Consider the following 15292-nt stretch of genomic DNA (forward strand, 5'->3'; position numbering starts at 1 on the left):
CTGACACCCAGGTTGAAAGAGCTGCTCCTGCAACAGCTCCCGGTGGGGCAGAGATTTTAAACATGTGCTTAACTTTAAGCAGAGGAGTTCAGGTGACCTCGGTGTGACTTGTTGGACCAAGACCCAAGCACGGGAAGGAGGAGGTGCTGAAAACAGGCTGGGCAAAAAAATACTTGATTTTTCCACAGCGGAATAATGTCCTCTGGGAGAAGCACTGCTACTTGTGCCAACTACGGCGGGGGTGTGCAGCACACCGGGATCTGCTCTGCAGGGCACGCTCCTGCCCTAGACAAGCAGCGATTTTCCACCTCTTGTTTCCTGCTACGATCCTCTCTGGTCTGTAGCAGCATGCAAAATCAGCAGAGGCAGAAGCAATAGGTGGAGAAATTCCTTCCAGGATTTTACTGTCCATACCTTTAAAAGACACTGTCCGAGTAATGAAAAGGCTGGAGGAAGAAAGGCGGCTGGGTCAAGAGTAGGGAAGAGCTTACACAGACATTGGCGTGTGGTGTCCCACTGCACTGACTCATCTGCTCCCTTGGGGCTCCGGCACAGGAGCAACACGGTAGACCTGGCTCCCTGAATAAAATGATAGAAAAGAGGGCTCCAGCCCCAAATCTGCCTCCTGTTGCTTCCCCCTCACAGCTGCTCTCCCTGGGAAAGGGACGAATCCTCCAAATAAATGGTTGATGGCTTCATGCAAGGCTGGCATTTTACATGTTACCTTGCACTTTCCGGTTATCATTTGTGGGCAAAATGCAGCCACCTTCCGCTATGTCATATCGCATCTCGTAGTCTGTTTTCCCCGAAACCCAGCCGCTGAGAACATGGGAATGCTGTCTTAAAAAAACAACCGTCGTATAGATGAAAATGCAGGGGTTTGGGGGTGGTTTTGGTTTGTTTTGCTCAGGGGGACAGGGCAAAACTTCGAAGGGGTTTCCCGGAGAGCCCGACTCGGGGACAGCCCCGGGACGATGCTCGCCGGGGCACGGCACCAGGCGCGACCCGCGGTGCCGCCGCCCGAGCATCCCCGCGGGGTTCCGCTCCCTTCCGCGCGGCTCCGCGCCGCTCCGCCTCCCCCCCCCCCCCCCCCTCCCCGCCCCGTCCCGGGGCGGCCCGGCCCGGCTCGGCTCGGCGGCGGGGCGGGCGCGCAGGCGCAGGGGGGTGCGGGCGGCGGCGCTCGGCGGCGGCGTGCGCGGCGCGGCCCCAGTCCGCGCTGCAGCCGCCGCGGGGGCGCCACTACCATGAGCGGCCGCGGCCGCCCCTGCGCGACTCACGGGCACCGGGCGCACCAGCCGCCGCCGGCCCCCCCCCGCCGCCGCCGCCGCCGCCGCTGTCGCCGCTGCCGCGCACCCCCGGCCCCCGAGCCCGGCGCTGCAGGATGCCGGGGGGCAAGAGAGGGCTGGTGGCACCGCAGAACACCTTCCTGGAGAACATTGTCCGGCGCTCAAGCGGTGAGAGATCCCCTCCGTCCATCCCTCTGTCCGTCCATCCATCCTCCCTCCCTCCGTCCATCCATCCCTCCGTCCCCGCGGCGGCTCCTCGGGGCGCGGAGCCGCCGCGCCCGCTGCCACGCTGATGGGTCTGTGCCAAAGCGGTGCCTTCAAGGAACGGGGTCTGCTGTGCCCCGCCGGGCTCCGCTGGAGCCTGCCCTCCGCGGTCCTTTCCCGGTCCCCCCTCACTTCTGCTTACATCGTTATCGGTCCTATGAATTTGTAGCTTCTTTTTTTTTTTTTTTTTTTTTTTTTGGTGAGCCGCTTCTGAAAATAAGTAGTCATCATTTACGTTTCTAATATTCTCTCCGCTCGTCGGGTCATTTTTTTCCTTCTTCTTGTTCTTTAGTTCTCTAATAATTGGGCTTGCAACCGTTTTCATTCAGGGTTTCAAAGTCTTTGCAATTCTGTGACACTTTAAAGTCTGTGGCAAAGGTACCGGGGAAGAGGATGAGGGAGCGACTGTGATTTGGACGATGATAATCCTGAGGCTGAGCAAATATGTAAAGAACTGTCTGCAGTTGCTCATCTACAGCTCCTGTGTTAGGTGAATATTTACAGGACTGGTTCAGGACTGCATGGCCATCAAATTATTCCTTGCTGCTGGAGTTAATTTTACCCTTTCATTCAGTGCAAAGCATTGATCAAGAGTACTGTATACAGCTCCATTAAAGTTGCGATGTGGTTGCAGACCACCATCTCTCTAGGTGTATTAATGTAGATGCTGCTTTAGGCGAGTCTTGTGCTAGTTACATTCCTTTTTTACGTAGTCTTTGCACTGGCATGTAACTACTGAAGCATATGAGTGTTTGCACAAATGAAGTCCAGTAAGAGACCTCGACTTCACGTCTGCTAAAAGATACCTCCTTGGACAGCTCAAGTTTAGGGCGACCCTGCCATACCAAAGCACTGCTGTGCCAGCGTGCATCTGGGGACGTGAATGGGAACGGTGGGCAGAGCAGAGCATTGAGAAAAGTTGCCACGTGTATTATTAATCAAGACACTAATGTGATGTGAAATCGTGCTGGAAAGTGTTCCCTTCCACCTTTCTATTGCCCGGTTCTGGATTTACCTCACATTCATACTAACGTGGTCTGGTGTGCTGGCTTGAAGTTGATTTTGGTAGCAGGTAGTAAATTACTGATTCATTGACTTCCAGAGGAGCAGGAGTGGGATGAGGACTTAGAATTTGTTTTAAAATGTTGTATGTTAAAATGCCAGCCTCGTGTTAAACCATCAACCATTTTTGGGGGGGCTTCCTCCCTCTCATGTTGCCTGTGTCAGTTCTGTGGTCAGCAGCTGACTCCCTGTCAAGCTCTGTAGCTGCACGATCACTAAGAGCTAGTTTCCTGCAATAGTGTATTTATTTACCAGAATATTAAATGCAAGCTTAATTAATAGGGGTTTATATAGCACTTTCCCTCTGACAATTTCAAAGCGCTGGGTGGAATTTAATTACATTTCACAGCTCCTTGTGGAAGAGGACACACAGAGGCATTCCCAACCTGGTCTTCGAATTGTGGCGTAAAAGGGGGCTCGGGGCATCACAGTTGTTTTCCTGAGGTCATGCGGCAAGTCGGTGGCAGAGCTGGGAACACGGTTTGGGATTGCCATGCTTTTGTATCACGCTCTAATTAAATCACATGTCCTCCCTGGTGAAGGCTTAGTAAAGCTTTTGAGATGTCAAAAACTGGAAAAGCTCAGAAAGCTTTCGAACATTATGCTTTAAAAGCACGTATCCCCCTCCAGTTTTTAACCTGGTCTGATTTGGGAGCATAGATCATGCTGATCTGGTCATTCATTCTGCTTTTTCTCTGCCACTGATGATGCCTAAGCGTGATGCTACAGAGGCAAATCTGCCCCATCAGACAACAAAGCGAAAAGTGGATTGGGAATTTGTTTTTAACTCATGTAAGTGGTCAGTGTTGTGCCCTGAAACATGATTTAGTTCTTATTTTTGTCATCCAGGACATAACCTTATTTGTCCTTTATAGAAATAGTAATTTTCATTGGATTCAGCACTGTTTAATCCAAACTTAATGGTGTCCAGTAGAGCAAATCTGGTTCAAGCATCTCATGCCAGTGCTCGGTAGAAGGCAAGGATTTGGTCTGCTGACCGTGTGCTGGGTTTTGTTTTTCTACTTGGATTCACCAGTTTCCAAGAGATTTTTCATTGACAAGTTGAGGAACGGGATAAAGGAAAGACTGATGATTGTTTTTTTAAAATACGTGTTCAGCATCCTCAAAAAAAGCTCTCCTATCACCTTTCCTGGTTAAAGAATGCTCTCTTTTGAGATTTCTCACACTTATGCAATCCCATTGCACTACATGACCATAAATCTTTTCTTAACAACCAGGAGAACGTTTGTGGATAGAGGTGATATCTTCTCTTAGGCAACAGGTATGGCTGGAAAAATTAGACAGGTATTTCAGCAGATAGGGTCTGCTTCAGGTGAAATGGAAGCAATGGTTTCAAAATGAAATGTAGGTGGAGACAAATTACTCAGAGTTGCCAGAGGTGGGTCTGAATAACAAAATTTGTAGACAAAATTGCAATAATTTTAAAACGTGGGAAGTCAGAACTGGCGTAGTGGGAACACGGTGCGCAGACTTAGTGTGGTGGCCAGCCTGGTGTTAAAAGCAATCATGTAGTCAATTTTCAGCATTATTTACGCATTTTCTGTTTAGGAATGTTGTGAACCTTTCCTTTTCACCCCAGCTTTGGCTACGGATCAGGTTAAAATTGTGGGAGAAGCGCTCACGGTGAGTCAGCCATGAGCAAAGCATCGAAGTGCTGAGCAGAAAGGAATGGGGTGGCCATGGCTCTTCTACCCTCTGGGCTGCTCTCCCAGACGTTCCTCTCCCAGCCAATGTGTTTGGGGAGGATGGAGCAACTGCCAAAGCGATGGGGGTGTCCCATGGTGTCCCTTTGTCCAGGGAACCTCTCTTTTGGAGGCGACTTTACACCTTGGAGCTTGTGAAGTGTTTTAGAGCAGCGGCATACTTTGCTTTTTGGACAGCAGCAGGTTGCAGGTGCTTCCCAAAGCATTTGGTGGTGGACGGTAACATGTAAGCTGCTTTGCAGGTTCTTTGCCCACACCACAGCAGAGCTCCACTCGAGCTCCCGAGACAAAGTCTGCGGGGAGAAGCGGGGTCTGTCGTCAGACCAACTGCTGCGGTTGGTAAAAAGGGACAAGCCGTCAGGACACACAGACCTATCTTCAGGGTAATCTCAGTGCACTGTCTGCAAGCTTTTTTTTTTCCTTTTAAAGCACAGTGAAAATACATTGAGTAAAGGTCTTATCTGAGGCTCACAAAGATTGATAAGATCTCGCTACAGCCTTGACTGTGCTCTGGATCTTAAGAACACCAGGTGTTTTGCTGAGCTGAAAGAAGAAGTGTTTTGTGAGAGCACTGGGTTAAATCACATTAAGGTGACTGCCTTTTACTGCCATTAGTATTTTGGACTTTTAATAAGGGCCCTCCTTAGGGCAATGTTCTCTCCTAAGATGTTCTCAGCAGTCTGTGCCCGTTATTACTAATATTATTGGTTGCTTCTTCGGTGCATTCAGAGCTCCTGCTGATACTGACCTTGGCTCAGCATCGCGGAGGTGCGACGGGTACAGAATTGGGCGAGTCTCTAGAGCAGGGCTGGGCTTCGTGGACCTGGCCCGCGTGCAGAGTGATCTGGCAAGTTGAGCCACGCACACGAGGGCAGAAAAGTGTGTCTGTCTTGCCTGTCCATCTTCACCCTTCACATATTCTAGCAGCAAAAACGTTAAGCTTGTGTTAATGGCATAACTTGCTTTTATGGTGGAGGATGAGTTTGGGAAAAGGTTAACTCTGGGACTTTGCGGCAATGTGCAATAAAGAGTGCTAATAGTCTGGAAGAGGAGCTTAATTTAGTGAAAGACTATATATAGTCTTATCTGTATGATAAGAGTCATCATTACTGGTTATTGTTTCTATTGCAATAACTCTTAGAAGCTTCCTCGGGAAAATGGGTCTTTCAGGTCTTTCACAAATGTATTTTGACACTTGGGCTGAAATCTTGGCTTCGTCAGGCTTACACAGGAATTTTACCATGAGCTTGAATGAAGCTAGCATTTAATTCCTGGCCTTTTTCAGCTTTGTGCCACATTCCTGCAAAGCAGTTCCTTCAGACAGAGCTTTACGCCCTGCTGGGTCCCTGTGACTTTGATGGGCGAAAGGATCAGCCCTGTTTACAGGTGACTGTGTTGTCAAGGCAGGTTACCCAGGAAGGGGGAGGGAAATGAGGGTCACATCTATAGCGCTAAGACACCTTTTTCATTATTATTACACTTGTATTATAGCTAAAATAAGTGTCTACTGTGTCTCCTGTCCTTCTTACTAGCCCATGGAGCGTACCTGATGTCTTACAGGCAGGGCGACAAAACATTGTTGTTCTCATGGGACATGATACATGTAGGCTTCTCTTCCCTAACTTAAAACAAGGTGCATTTTCATCTGATCCAAATTAAGTTACACATGCTGCAGAGAGAAAGTTCTTTAAAGCAAGTTACTTCAGTTTACAGGATGTCTGTCATTGACGATCCTCCGAAAAAAGTGCGGACCTCAGCAGTTCCCTAAATCTCTACGTAAAGACACTATAAACTGTGGGGTGAAAGTTTCCATCCTCCAGTTCAGTTGACTGCAGGGAAGTTACTGAAGGGATGACCCAGGAGCTTATGTCATTAGGGCTTTCTTTGGCATTTGAAGGCACGGGGTTCCTTTTGCAATTTCTACGACTGCAGGGGGCCTGCTGATACGTAAATCAATGCAAAGTGGATTTTTACGCTAAGAAGCATTACTAGATGACATTTGTGAGGAGTTTTCCATTGCAAGCACCCCGTTTCCTTACTTTTCAAGTTGATTTGCTGAATGCAGAAAGATTAAGCATAGCTGATTGCTGCTGAAGTCGGGGGAGTTTTACATGGTCTAAATTTTTTTTTTATTTTTTATTTTTTAAAAAAAACCTGGTTATGGCAGCTCTATACCGTTCTATTAATTTAGAAACCCAAATAATGCCCTATCATTAGCTAAAGGAATAGCTGGATCAGCTGCTTTGTAAATTGTGGGTCTTCTCTTTCTGATATTTCTTTCTGTGCGTATCGGTGGCGGTGGGATGGGGCGGTGGGAGAGGCGTCGTTCTCTTCTGGGGGAGGCTTGGGCGCTGCTGAGCGCTTGCCACAAGAGGTCACTACAAGAGTTGGTGCGTTCCCAGGTTAATGCTTAAATCTGAGAGAGAAGAGGAAAATGAAATTCTTGGGTTTTTTTTAGAGTAAACATCCAGGTTTTTTTGTTGCTGTTGGAAGGAGTATACAGCCAAAGAATAACGTCAGGAAGTTGAGTGAGCTGTGGAAATACATTTGATTAGCCTGTTTAACAGGGTACTGTTCGACGGTTAACCGGGATTTTTAAGTTATTCTCCTGGAAAGCTAAGGGAATAGGATTTTCTGGTTTGATAAAATTAAGAAATAGAAGAAGATTTTGGAGTTAGCACTCTAATAACCTGCTTTTCAGAAAAAAAGTCTGATACTTGTTTAATCAGCACACGCAGTGACTGGCTATTTTAAATGCCAAGCCCTGGGTAACCCAGATAGCCAGGGCCCGATCCTGCGTCCGCACGTGGCAGCGGGAGGGACTCCGACTGCTGGCTTACGAATAGCCCCTTAGGAGACTCGCCTGAAGCAGCACCTCGGTACTGGGCTGGGATCTGTCCTGTTGATAGTTTTGCTTCAGCCACTTGCACAAAGAGGGGAGCATGGGAGAGGCAAGCTGATTCTCTGGCAAAACAGGTTTTTTGAGATACAGCCAGGCTCTGTGAAACGGCAGTCAGGACTAGCTTTGGGCTGAGTGTTTGCAAGAGGAGCCCCCGGGTCTGAACAACTACTGTTACAACAATTTTCCAATCTGGGCACGTGAAGCAAGCACTCTCGTTTGTATAAAGCTAGAAATCTGATTTTTGGTTGCTCCCCGAGGGTGCCTGTGTGCCTTGAGTGAGAGCTCCAGTGTGCTCCAGTTTAAATTTAGTCTCGCTACATCTATGTTGTGTTCTGTATAATTTTAATAGAAAACAGATTCAGCGGTGGCATTTAGATGGTAATCGGGATAGGTGAGGATTAGTTTAACTCTAGGATAAATGAACGTGTGTGGGAGAAACTGTGATCAGAATTGTACGAAACGTCATTTTGCAGGCAACTCATAGGGACTCTCTCTTGTCCTTATTGACTCGAAACTCTTCCTGGGGTCAATGATATTGTGCCACAATAAAGGCAGGGGACCATGCTGTTTGTGGGCTTTCACATTCAAAATGATTAAAGCTAATTTTTCAAGTTTTCAGGAGGTAAATTCCAGGCAGACTCTAATCTTTCTTCTTGAGCTTGCTTGCTAAATTGCTGAAAGCTGCTGTGTTCCCAGCTAAGTGACTTACACGTGGATTTAATATTTCAGCCAATGCTGGATTATTTATCTTTTGTTTTATTTGAGGAGCACTTATTTGGGGCAGGAAGTAGATCATTATAGCATAGTTGGTATGGTGGCATCTTGCTCTGGGTTTAGCCCTCTTTGCATATTCATGATATGAGTATTAAATAAAAACAACACTGGTACAGAAAGGTGACGTAAAGAGTTAGTCCTTTGAGAGATTTTTTTTTCAAGCAAGCAACGCTTAATGTGCTGGATAAATTGGATGACACTGATGTTTTGCATGCTTTAAAGACACCAGGGAAATAATAGTTTTGTTAGAAAACAGCAATGTGGTTTTATAGTAAGGAGTACAAAGTGCTGGTGGAGGTTGCTGCTTCAAGCACAGCGGTTTGTCTGCAGCCACCCCCAGAGCTGGGGGGATGTTGGTGTCCGTTGAGGCTGATTTCAGAGGGCAGCGCCCTCCAAAAGGGTTTAGGATTCTCTGTTGTCTTCTGTGGGAATGCAGTATGTCTTGAGCATGTGGTTGGAGTCACTGTAAACAACGCCAGTAGAAATATGTGTTATCAGGGCCAAGACTTGCTCAGGAGCGCTAAAAGAAAATAAAAAATGAGAACATTTTTTAGGACTCCCCTCCCCAACACACACACAGAGGAGCCCCACGGATTTTCCAAGATGGTCTAAACAAGACTGCAGCAATATGCTGACCCTGTGTAGTTATAAGGAGAGTCAGCTGACAGCAGTTTAAGTGGTTTGGGGCTTTTATAAGACAGCATTAGCAAAAAAGGCAAATTCCAGACGTTTCACAGACCCTGTCAGGTCCGGGCTGCATTTGCTCTGCAATGGAAGGGTGGTAATTCTGAAGGACGACTCTGTGTAAAGTTGCTTGAGTTAGGAGTTTATTCCTAGATGAAAACACTGCTTCTTTTTATTATTTTAGTAATTATTATTACTTGTGTTCTGCTACTGCTTCATTTTTTAAAAAATATCTTTTCAATGGTGACTTTTCTAAAAAGATTAGTTGCCTGTTTTGTTGGGATGAGATGGAATTCTGAAACGGTGATTTAAACAATTTTGGTTACAAGTAGTACCCAAGCATTCTTGAGAAAAGATGATTAGAGACAACATTTCTCACTTGGCTAAGCATATCTCCTGGAATGATTTAGCTGTTCTTGCTCTCCTGTGATTACATAACATGAATTTTACACTGCTTTGGGCATTTCGTTGGTTAAAAAAAGTTGCTTGCACACAGTGGTCTCTCTCCCTTTTTTTTTTTTTTTTTTTACACAAGACAAGGCTCAGCACTGTGTTGAGTATTAGCTACTGCAAGATAGAGTAAGATTAAAGGCTTGCTGCTCTACAGCATAGGCTGCCTTTATACAAAAGAGCCTTTTTAGAAAATAGAAGCGCAGCAACAGCAAATACAGTGCCTTTAACAATTGTTTTCCTCACTTGTGTTTTCCAACCTGAAATTTTGCTAACTGTATGCTTCTAATACCCCAATTCCTTGCCATCAGTATTAAACCTTGTAAATAGGAGAGTTATATTAGCTAATAAAAAGCCTGCTGACTTCCTAAGAGGTATCTAGCAACTCTGAGACAGGCGAGTCTGCTGGCTGAGCCCTGCTTCCCTGCTCTTTTATAGACAGACGCTGGTGTTTAGATGTGTCTAGTCAAAGAACTTATACAACCTACAGATTTGTGATTTGGGCTCTCTGCAATATATCAGAAAGGCAGATGGGTGGAGAAAATGGTTGGTGGAGGCAATGACATCAAGACAAGCTTAGAAATAATAAAAAGTGACTTTTATCTCTAAGGAAATGGGAAGTGGAAATGCATTTTCAGTGCATCGGGGAAATCCAAGCAAGGATGAATGCATTACCAGACATTTCAGGCTAATCATCGTGCAAATTTTGAAGTTAGCTGCATGTTAATGTTTTCAGAGTATGAGATATCACCACATGGTAATCTGGATCACAGCTGCATAGAGTTTCATATACTGGATCAGATGGCAGGGCACATTCCTGGGCTGCCGTCGAGTGAATAGCTGTGGTCTGGGTGCGTTTCGTCCCTGTTGCGTGCAATGGGTATGGATGTATCTCAGGAAGGAGCAAGTCAGTTGGCAGCCTGTAGGCAGGTCCGTAGCACACTTCTCTTTTGCTGTACCTGATCTGCTTGAATGAAGACTTGGCTTGTGCTAAGAGGCTGCTACGAGACTTTACCACAGAGTCGCTGCAGCAGGGCACATGGGGATGTCAAGGTGCCCTTGGCTGAGAGTCCTTGCTTTAGAGCTGCTGGCGGAGGAGGCCAGGTGGAATGTGCAGCCAGTTGTGTTTGGAAGGGAGCAGACTCATATTTGGTGTTAGGCTGCCCTATGGCAACTAGAGATGGAGAGGAAATGAAGTTTTTCCAACCCTTGTCTCTTACACCAGGTTCAAGCAGCCAGCTTGAAATTGAATAGAGTGGAATTTGCCATAGTCAGACTGATGGAAATCTTAACCCAAGACACAACAGTGATTGACCTTTCTTAGCGAGGAAACCATGTAGCTGAGTTGTAGAAATATGGAAGTCAGGCATGCAGATGGATTTAGTCCAGGACTGGCTGTTAGGAGCCAACCTCAGGGGAGGTAACTGCAGAAATGGACTTTCATGAGTGGTTAGTGGTGATGACGTGATATAAAGCAGTCTCTTCTCCAACTACACAAAGCTCCTACAAACCCTAAGGTTGTATTCTCTACTAAGGAGTCTCTGTTGTTGACCAAGGTTAGGCTCCAAAATGGAGACATGTTATGATACACAAGGAGTCACAGCAGGACTCAAAGCAAAAACTCCTCCGTGTCCCTTTGCACTCTGCAATTTTAAGAAATTACGGGCAAAAAAAAGAGGTTCTCTCAAAGTGTCCTGTCATCCAGTACGCAGTTTGGATGTTTACAGCTAGGTATGGACTGGCTAATGTAATGTTAAATCTGCCTGGAGTTTTGATCTGGAGAAATTGTAGAAATAGGGAAGAATTAATATGTGTCTTGGTTGTAGAAAATAATATGATTCCTGATAAAATGTACAGTAGGCATGGAGTCCTGTGGATGCTGAGACTTGGGTACACAATAAAACACAAGGGTCAGACGCTGACCCATTCTTCCTTAAATTTTATCAAGCTGCTCACTGAGCAGCGGCATTAATGAAACATGGATTCCTATGGCTTTGTGCCCGCAGTTAGATTCATTGGTCTCTAACAAGATGCAAACATTGATTCAAGATTTTTCTTCAGCTGGAATAGAACACACACATACATATTCACGTGCTGAGCATGGATGAATAAGCCTTATTTGCTTAGGAGACAAGGGTAAAAAAGAAGTCTATTAAGTGAAGGAAAATTCATGGGGACAAAAGAAAACATATTCTAATATCTGGTCAAGTTTCTAGTACGTATATATCATGGTTTAACCCCAGCTGGCAGCTAAGCACCACGCAGCCGCTCGCTCACTCCCCCCCACCCAGTGGGATGGGGGAGAGAATCAGGAAAAAAACCTTGTGAGTTGAGATAAAGACAGTTTAATAGGACAGAAAGGAATGAAAAACAATGATAATGATAATAATAATATGACAATAGTAATACTAAAAGAATTAGACCATACAAAGTAAGTGGTGCACAATGCGATTGCTTACCACTCGTTGACCGATGCCCAGTTAGTTCCCAAGCCACGATCCCCCCTCCCAGCCAGCTCCCCCAGTTTATATACTGGGCATGAGGTCATATGGTATGGAATATTCCTTTGGCCAGTTTGGGTCAGCTGTCCTGGCTGTCCCCTCCCAGCTTCTTGTGCCCCTCCAGCCTTCTTGCTGGCTGGGCACGAGAAGCTGAAAAATCCTTGACTTAGTATAAACACTACTTAGCAACAACTAAAAACATCAGTGTGTTATCAACATTATTTTCCTACTAAATCCAAACCACTGCACTATACCAGCTACTACGAAGAAAATTAACTCTGTCCTAGCTGAAACCAGGACAGTGTACTATGTATCTGATCTAACCTTACAAATACTAGTATCTACCAAGATACTTCTAGTGTCTATTTTTTTTAATTTTATGGGATTTTTTTTTTTTAACTATCAATAGTTTGGCTTCATGTTTTGTTCCCTCCCAAGTTTCTTGTGGATTTGATCCGTTTATTGAATGCCTTATCAAGTATTTTGAGACCCTCAGGTGTAAAGAAGTATAAAATCCGTAGAAGACAACCACTAAATGCTGTATATTGGCTGCTGGCTGCAACACGTATCTTTTGTTGTGTACTCTTGTGTCCTGAAACAGTTACGTGGTGGGAGTACACAATCAAGATGATGTCTGTCGGACGGGGAGGCTTCGAAGCAGGGTTATCTGCTTTTGGACTGTGGTCCTCTGGGGAGCACCCAGATGTGCACAGCATCCACGAGTGAGTTTGGTATTGCAGTCTCTTATTGCCCAGGTTGTGCCCATTGTATCTAGCTATGTGAGCAAAACTTTGGTGAAAGATAATCCTATAAAGAAATCTCTTTCCAAATCTAAGCAGAGGACTTGTAATATTGGTTGTTTCCCTGTGGGATGGGAAATTAAGAATTGCTTATGCTCCCATCCTCTCCAGCTGCTGGGGTGCGGTGGTGGTAGGGTGGCCGCCACGGGGGGAGCCTGGCGGGTTTAGGGGCTGGTGGTGTCTCCCCTTTTCCAAATTGGAGAAGATACAAGGCGTTGGGGGGACATCAATACAGTGGGATGAGTTCCAGTGAACCCTTTGGTTTCCAGGGGGTTAGGATGTCCCCTGAATTAGTATCTGTGCTGTGCTGAGGAAAGCTGGGCTGAGTCCCTGGTGCAGAAAGGGCTGCGGAAAGCCAGGGAGATTTTATGTAACGCTCAGGCTTTACTCCGTGTCTCCTGCTGCTTGTAGTGAGGGCATCTCCCTTCGGGTAGGAAAGCAAATTTTTAAAGTTGGCATTTAGGCTTAAGAATATTTGTTGTGGATTCAAATAAATTCTTTGAGCTTAGAAGTATTAGATTTCACAAAATCTAGACTTCTATTTCTCACATTGGTTGGCTTTTAAATATTTTTTAATCTGCTTTTCTATAGAAAATCCAATAATCTCCAGATTTTTTTTTTTCCAAATTTATGCTTATAAAGAAAAAAGCAAGAAATACTATTTTTTTCAGTACACTTTCCTTGTTGAACAGGATAGTGTTTGCATAATGTACAATCCAGTCACAGTTATAAATACTCGGGGAAGGGCGTGTGTAGCTCATGCAAACCCAGTGTCACTTTTATGTGAAAATGAATGTGTGCACCTGAGTATATGCCTGTAAGTAATTGGCATAACCATTCTTTGGCAATTACGAGGAAAATTTGTAAAGATCTCCTTAATTTTTCTTGTCCCACAAGAACTAGGGAAAGGAACGTTTCCTATAATTTCTATACAGCAGTGATTGTTAATAGTTATATTTTAATAGCTTTTTAGCATCAATGAATGAGACCAGTTAGTTCCATAGCTGCAGTCAAAATGAAATTGCAAACTAACAGTAAAAATAAAGAAAACTCCAAAGATGATCAAAGACTACAATTTGAGAACCTCTACTAAGTGAGAATATTATTTCTGAAACAAAATTAGGAATGTTTACGGTGTCGATGAACATAAAATCCCACATCATTGTGTTTAAGCAAAATGGGCATTTCCTTCTTCGGAAACGCCTTGCTAAAAGCAGGGATGGAAGAATCTTTCCAAACTAGTGAATAAAACTGTTTTAGGACTAACTCATAATGTGTTGGTGCCAGTCCGTGCGTGTAAACTGTACGCACTGACTGAAAGAACAGATGACTGAAGCAATATTTAAACCTCAGTTCAGCCTCCTAGAAATACTCCCTGCCCATATTTTGTACTTAGAGCAATGGATGCATGTTACTAGGATGAGCCAAACCCACCCATTTGCATTTTTAATAGACTGCCGCTGAAATTCACTACCTGTTTTGTGTTATTTCCACATGTAAGTCCCTTTGGCACGCATCAGTTCCCCGATCATGCTGAATTTCCATGTGGGTCATTTAATATTTGCACTCCCCGGCGTGATGTGGCTCGTGGTGTACCAAGAGATGCGGCGGGCACATCTCGCCCCTCCCCAGCGGCTCCTGGCACTCTCTGTCGCTCATCCCAGGGATGCTGGCTGTGTTCTGCACAACAGACTGGGACCTGCCAGGCGGAAAAATTTACTTGTCTTAAGCAAGAGAGTCGTCATCAGCATTGGGCACACATACAGTTCAGCATTTAAAACTCAGTTTGCAAGCGAATTTAAGGTTGATTTCAAGATACATGTTTATATACGTATAAAATGAAAATCAAACATGTTACCTTGCCCAGGTGTTGTGAATAAATGAATCCTTTCTAAATTGTGAAAGCATTGGTGCTTATATCAGTATTTTGGGGTGCAAGAAGCTACTTGCGTTACTAGGAGTTACCCTGTTCCATCATGATTTCTTTTCTGATGCCCATTTTGATTTCAGTTCTCTCTGAAATTTCGTGGTAGAAGTTACCATCATGAATAACCCTCTGCATCTGCTGTGTAACACAGGGAGGATTTAAATGTACTTTGCCACTGACAACAGCCCTTTCTCTCTCTCCTCTTTCTCTTTTCAGAATCCAGTTTTTTGTTGGGAAATGCCCAGATTGTGGACTGGCCTGTAGTTTATAGTAATGACGGTTTTTGTAAACTCTCTGGATATCATCGAGCTGACGTCATGCAGAAGAGTAGCACTTGCAGGTATGTTGCCTGTCTGTCCGTTGCCACTCGATGCACTTTTAAAATTATAATCTGCTGGGAAGAACAGTTAGATTTTGGAAGAAGGATTGATGTAAGAAAAGCATTGTTTTGCAGAAATTAAAGTACTGAAACAGGCTTTAAATGAATGAAACCAGCAATTTATCCAGGACATGGCAAAGCACTTAACAATGTGCATTCAGTTAAGCACATTGTTGACTAACTTCCAGTAAAATCAATGGTTAGTTCCACCAGGATTAGCAATCTGCTCAAATACTTTATGTTAAGGCCTTTGCTAAATCTGGGGTAGTGTTTAGGATCCTGTAAGACTTAATCCTAAATAAAAGAAAGCTAAATTCAAGTTGTTTATATATATTTTTTTAATTTTATTTAGAACATCTACAAATTTAATATATTTCACCCAAATCTGTTTTGAAAGCAAGCCAAATCTGCCCAGTTTGGAAATTCCTGTCATATTCTGGTAGCTGCATAAATGCAATCAGCATTGCAGGAATAAAGACTGTTTGATGGAAAAGCTTTTAAAAAGTTTTAGCAGTGAATGAGGGTGAACTACAGGTGCT

General features: G+C 44.7%; 1 protein-coding gene across 1 annotated transcript in view; it reads left to right on the forward strand.

The window, feature by feature from the left end:
- The first annotated feature begins 1381 nt into the window (after positions 1-1381).
- Positions 1382-15292, forward strand: part of KCNH5 (potassium voltage-gated channel subfamily H member 5) — a 156707-nt gene continuing 142796 nt past the window's right edge. Inside the window, 2 exon segments of the mRNA XM_050897623.1 lie at positions 1382-1454; positions 14591-14714. Of these exon segments, the coding sequence (XP_050753580.1) occupies positions 1382-1454; positions 14591-14714 (197 nt within the window).

The sequence above is a fragment of the Gymnogyps californianus genome, chromosome 5 (genome assembly GCF_018139145.2).
Source record: "Gymnogyps californianus isolate 813 chromosome 5, ASM1813914v2, whole genome shotgun sequence".
Lineage (NCBI taxonomy): Eukaryota > Metazoa > Chordata > Aves > Accipitriformes > Cathartidae > Gymnogyps > Gymnogyps californianus.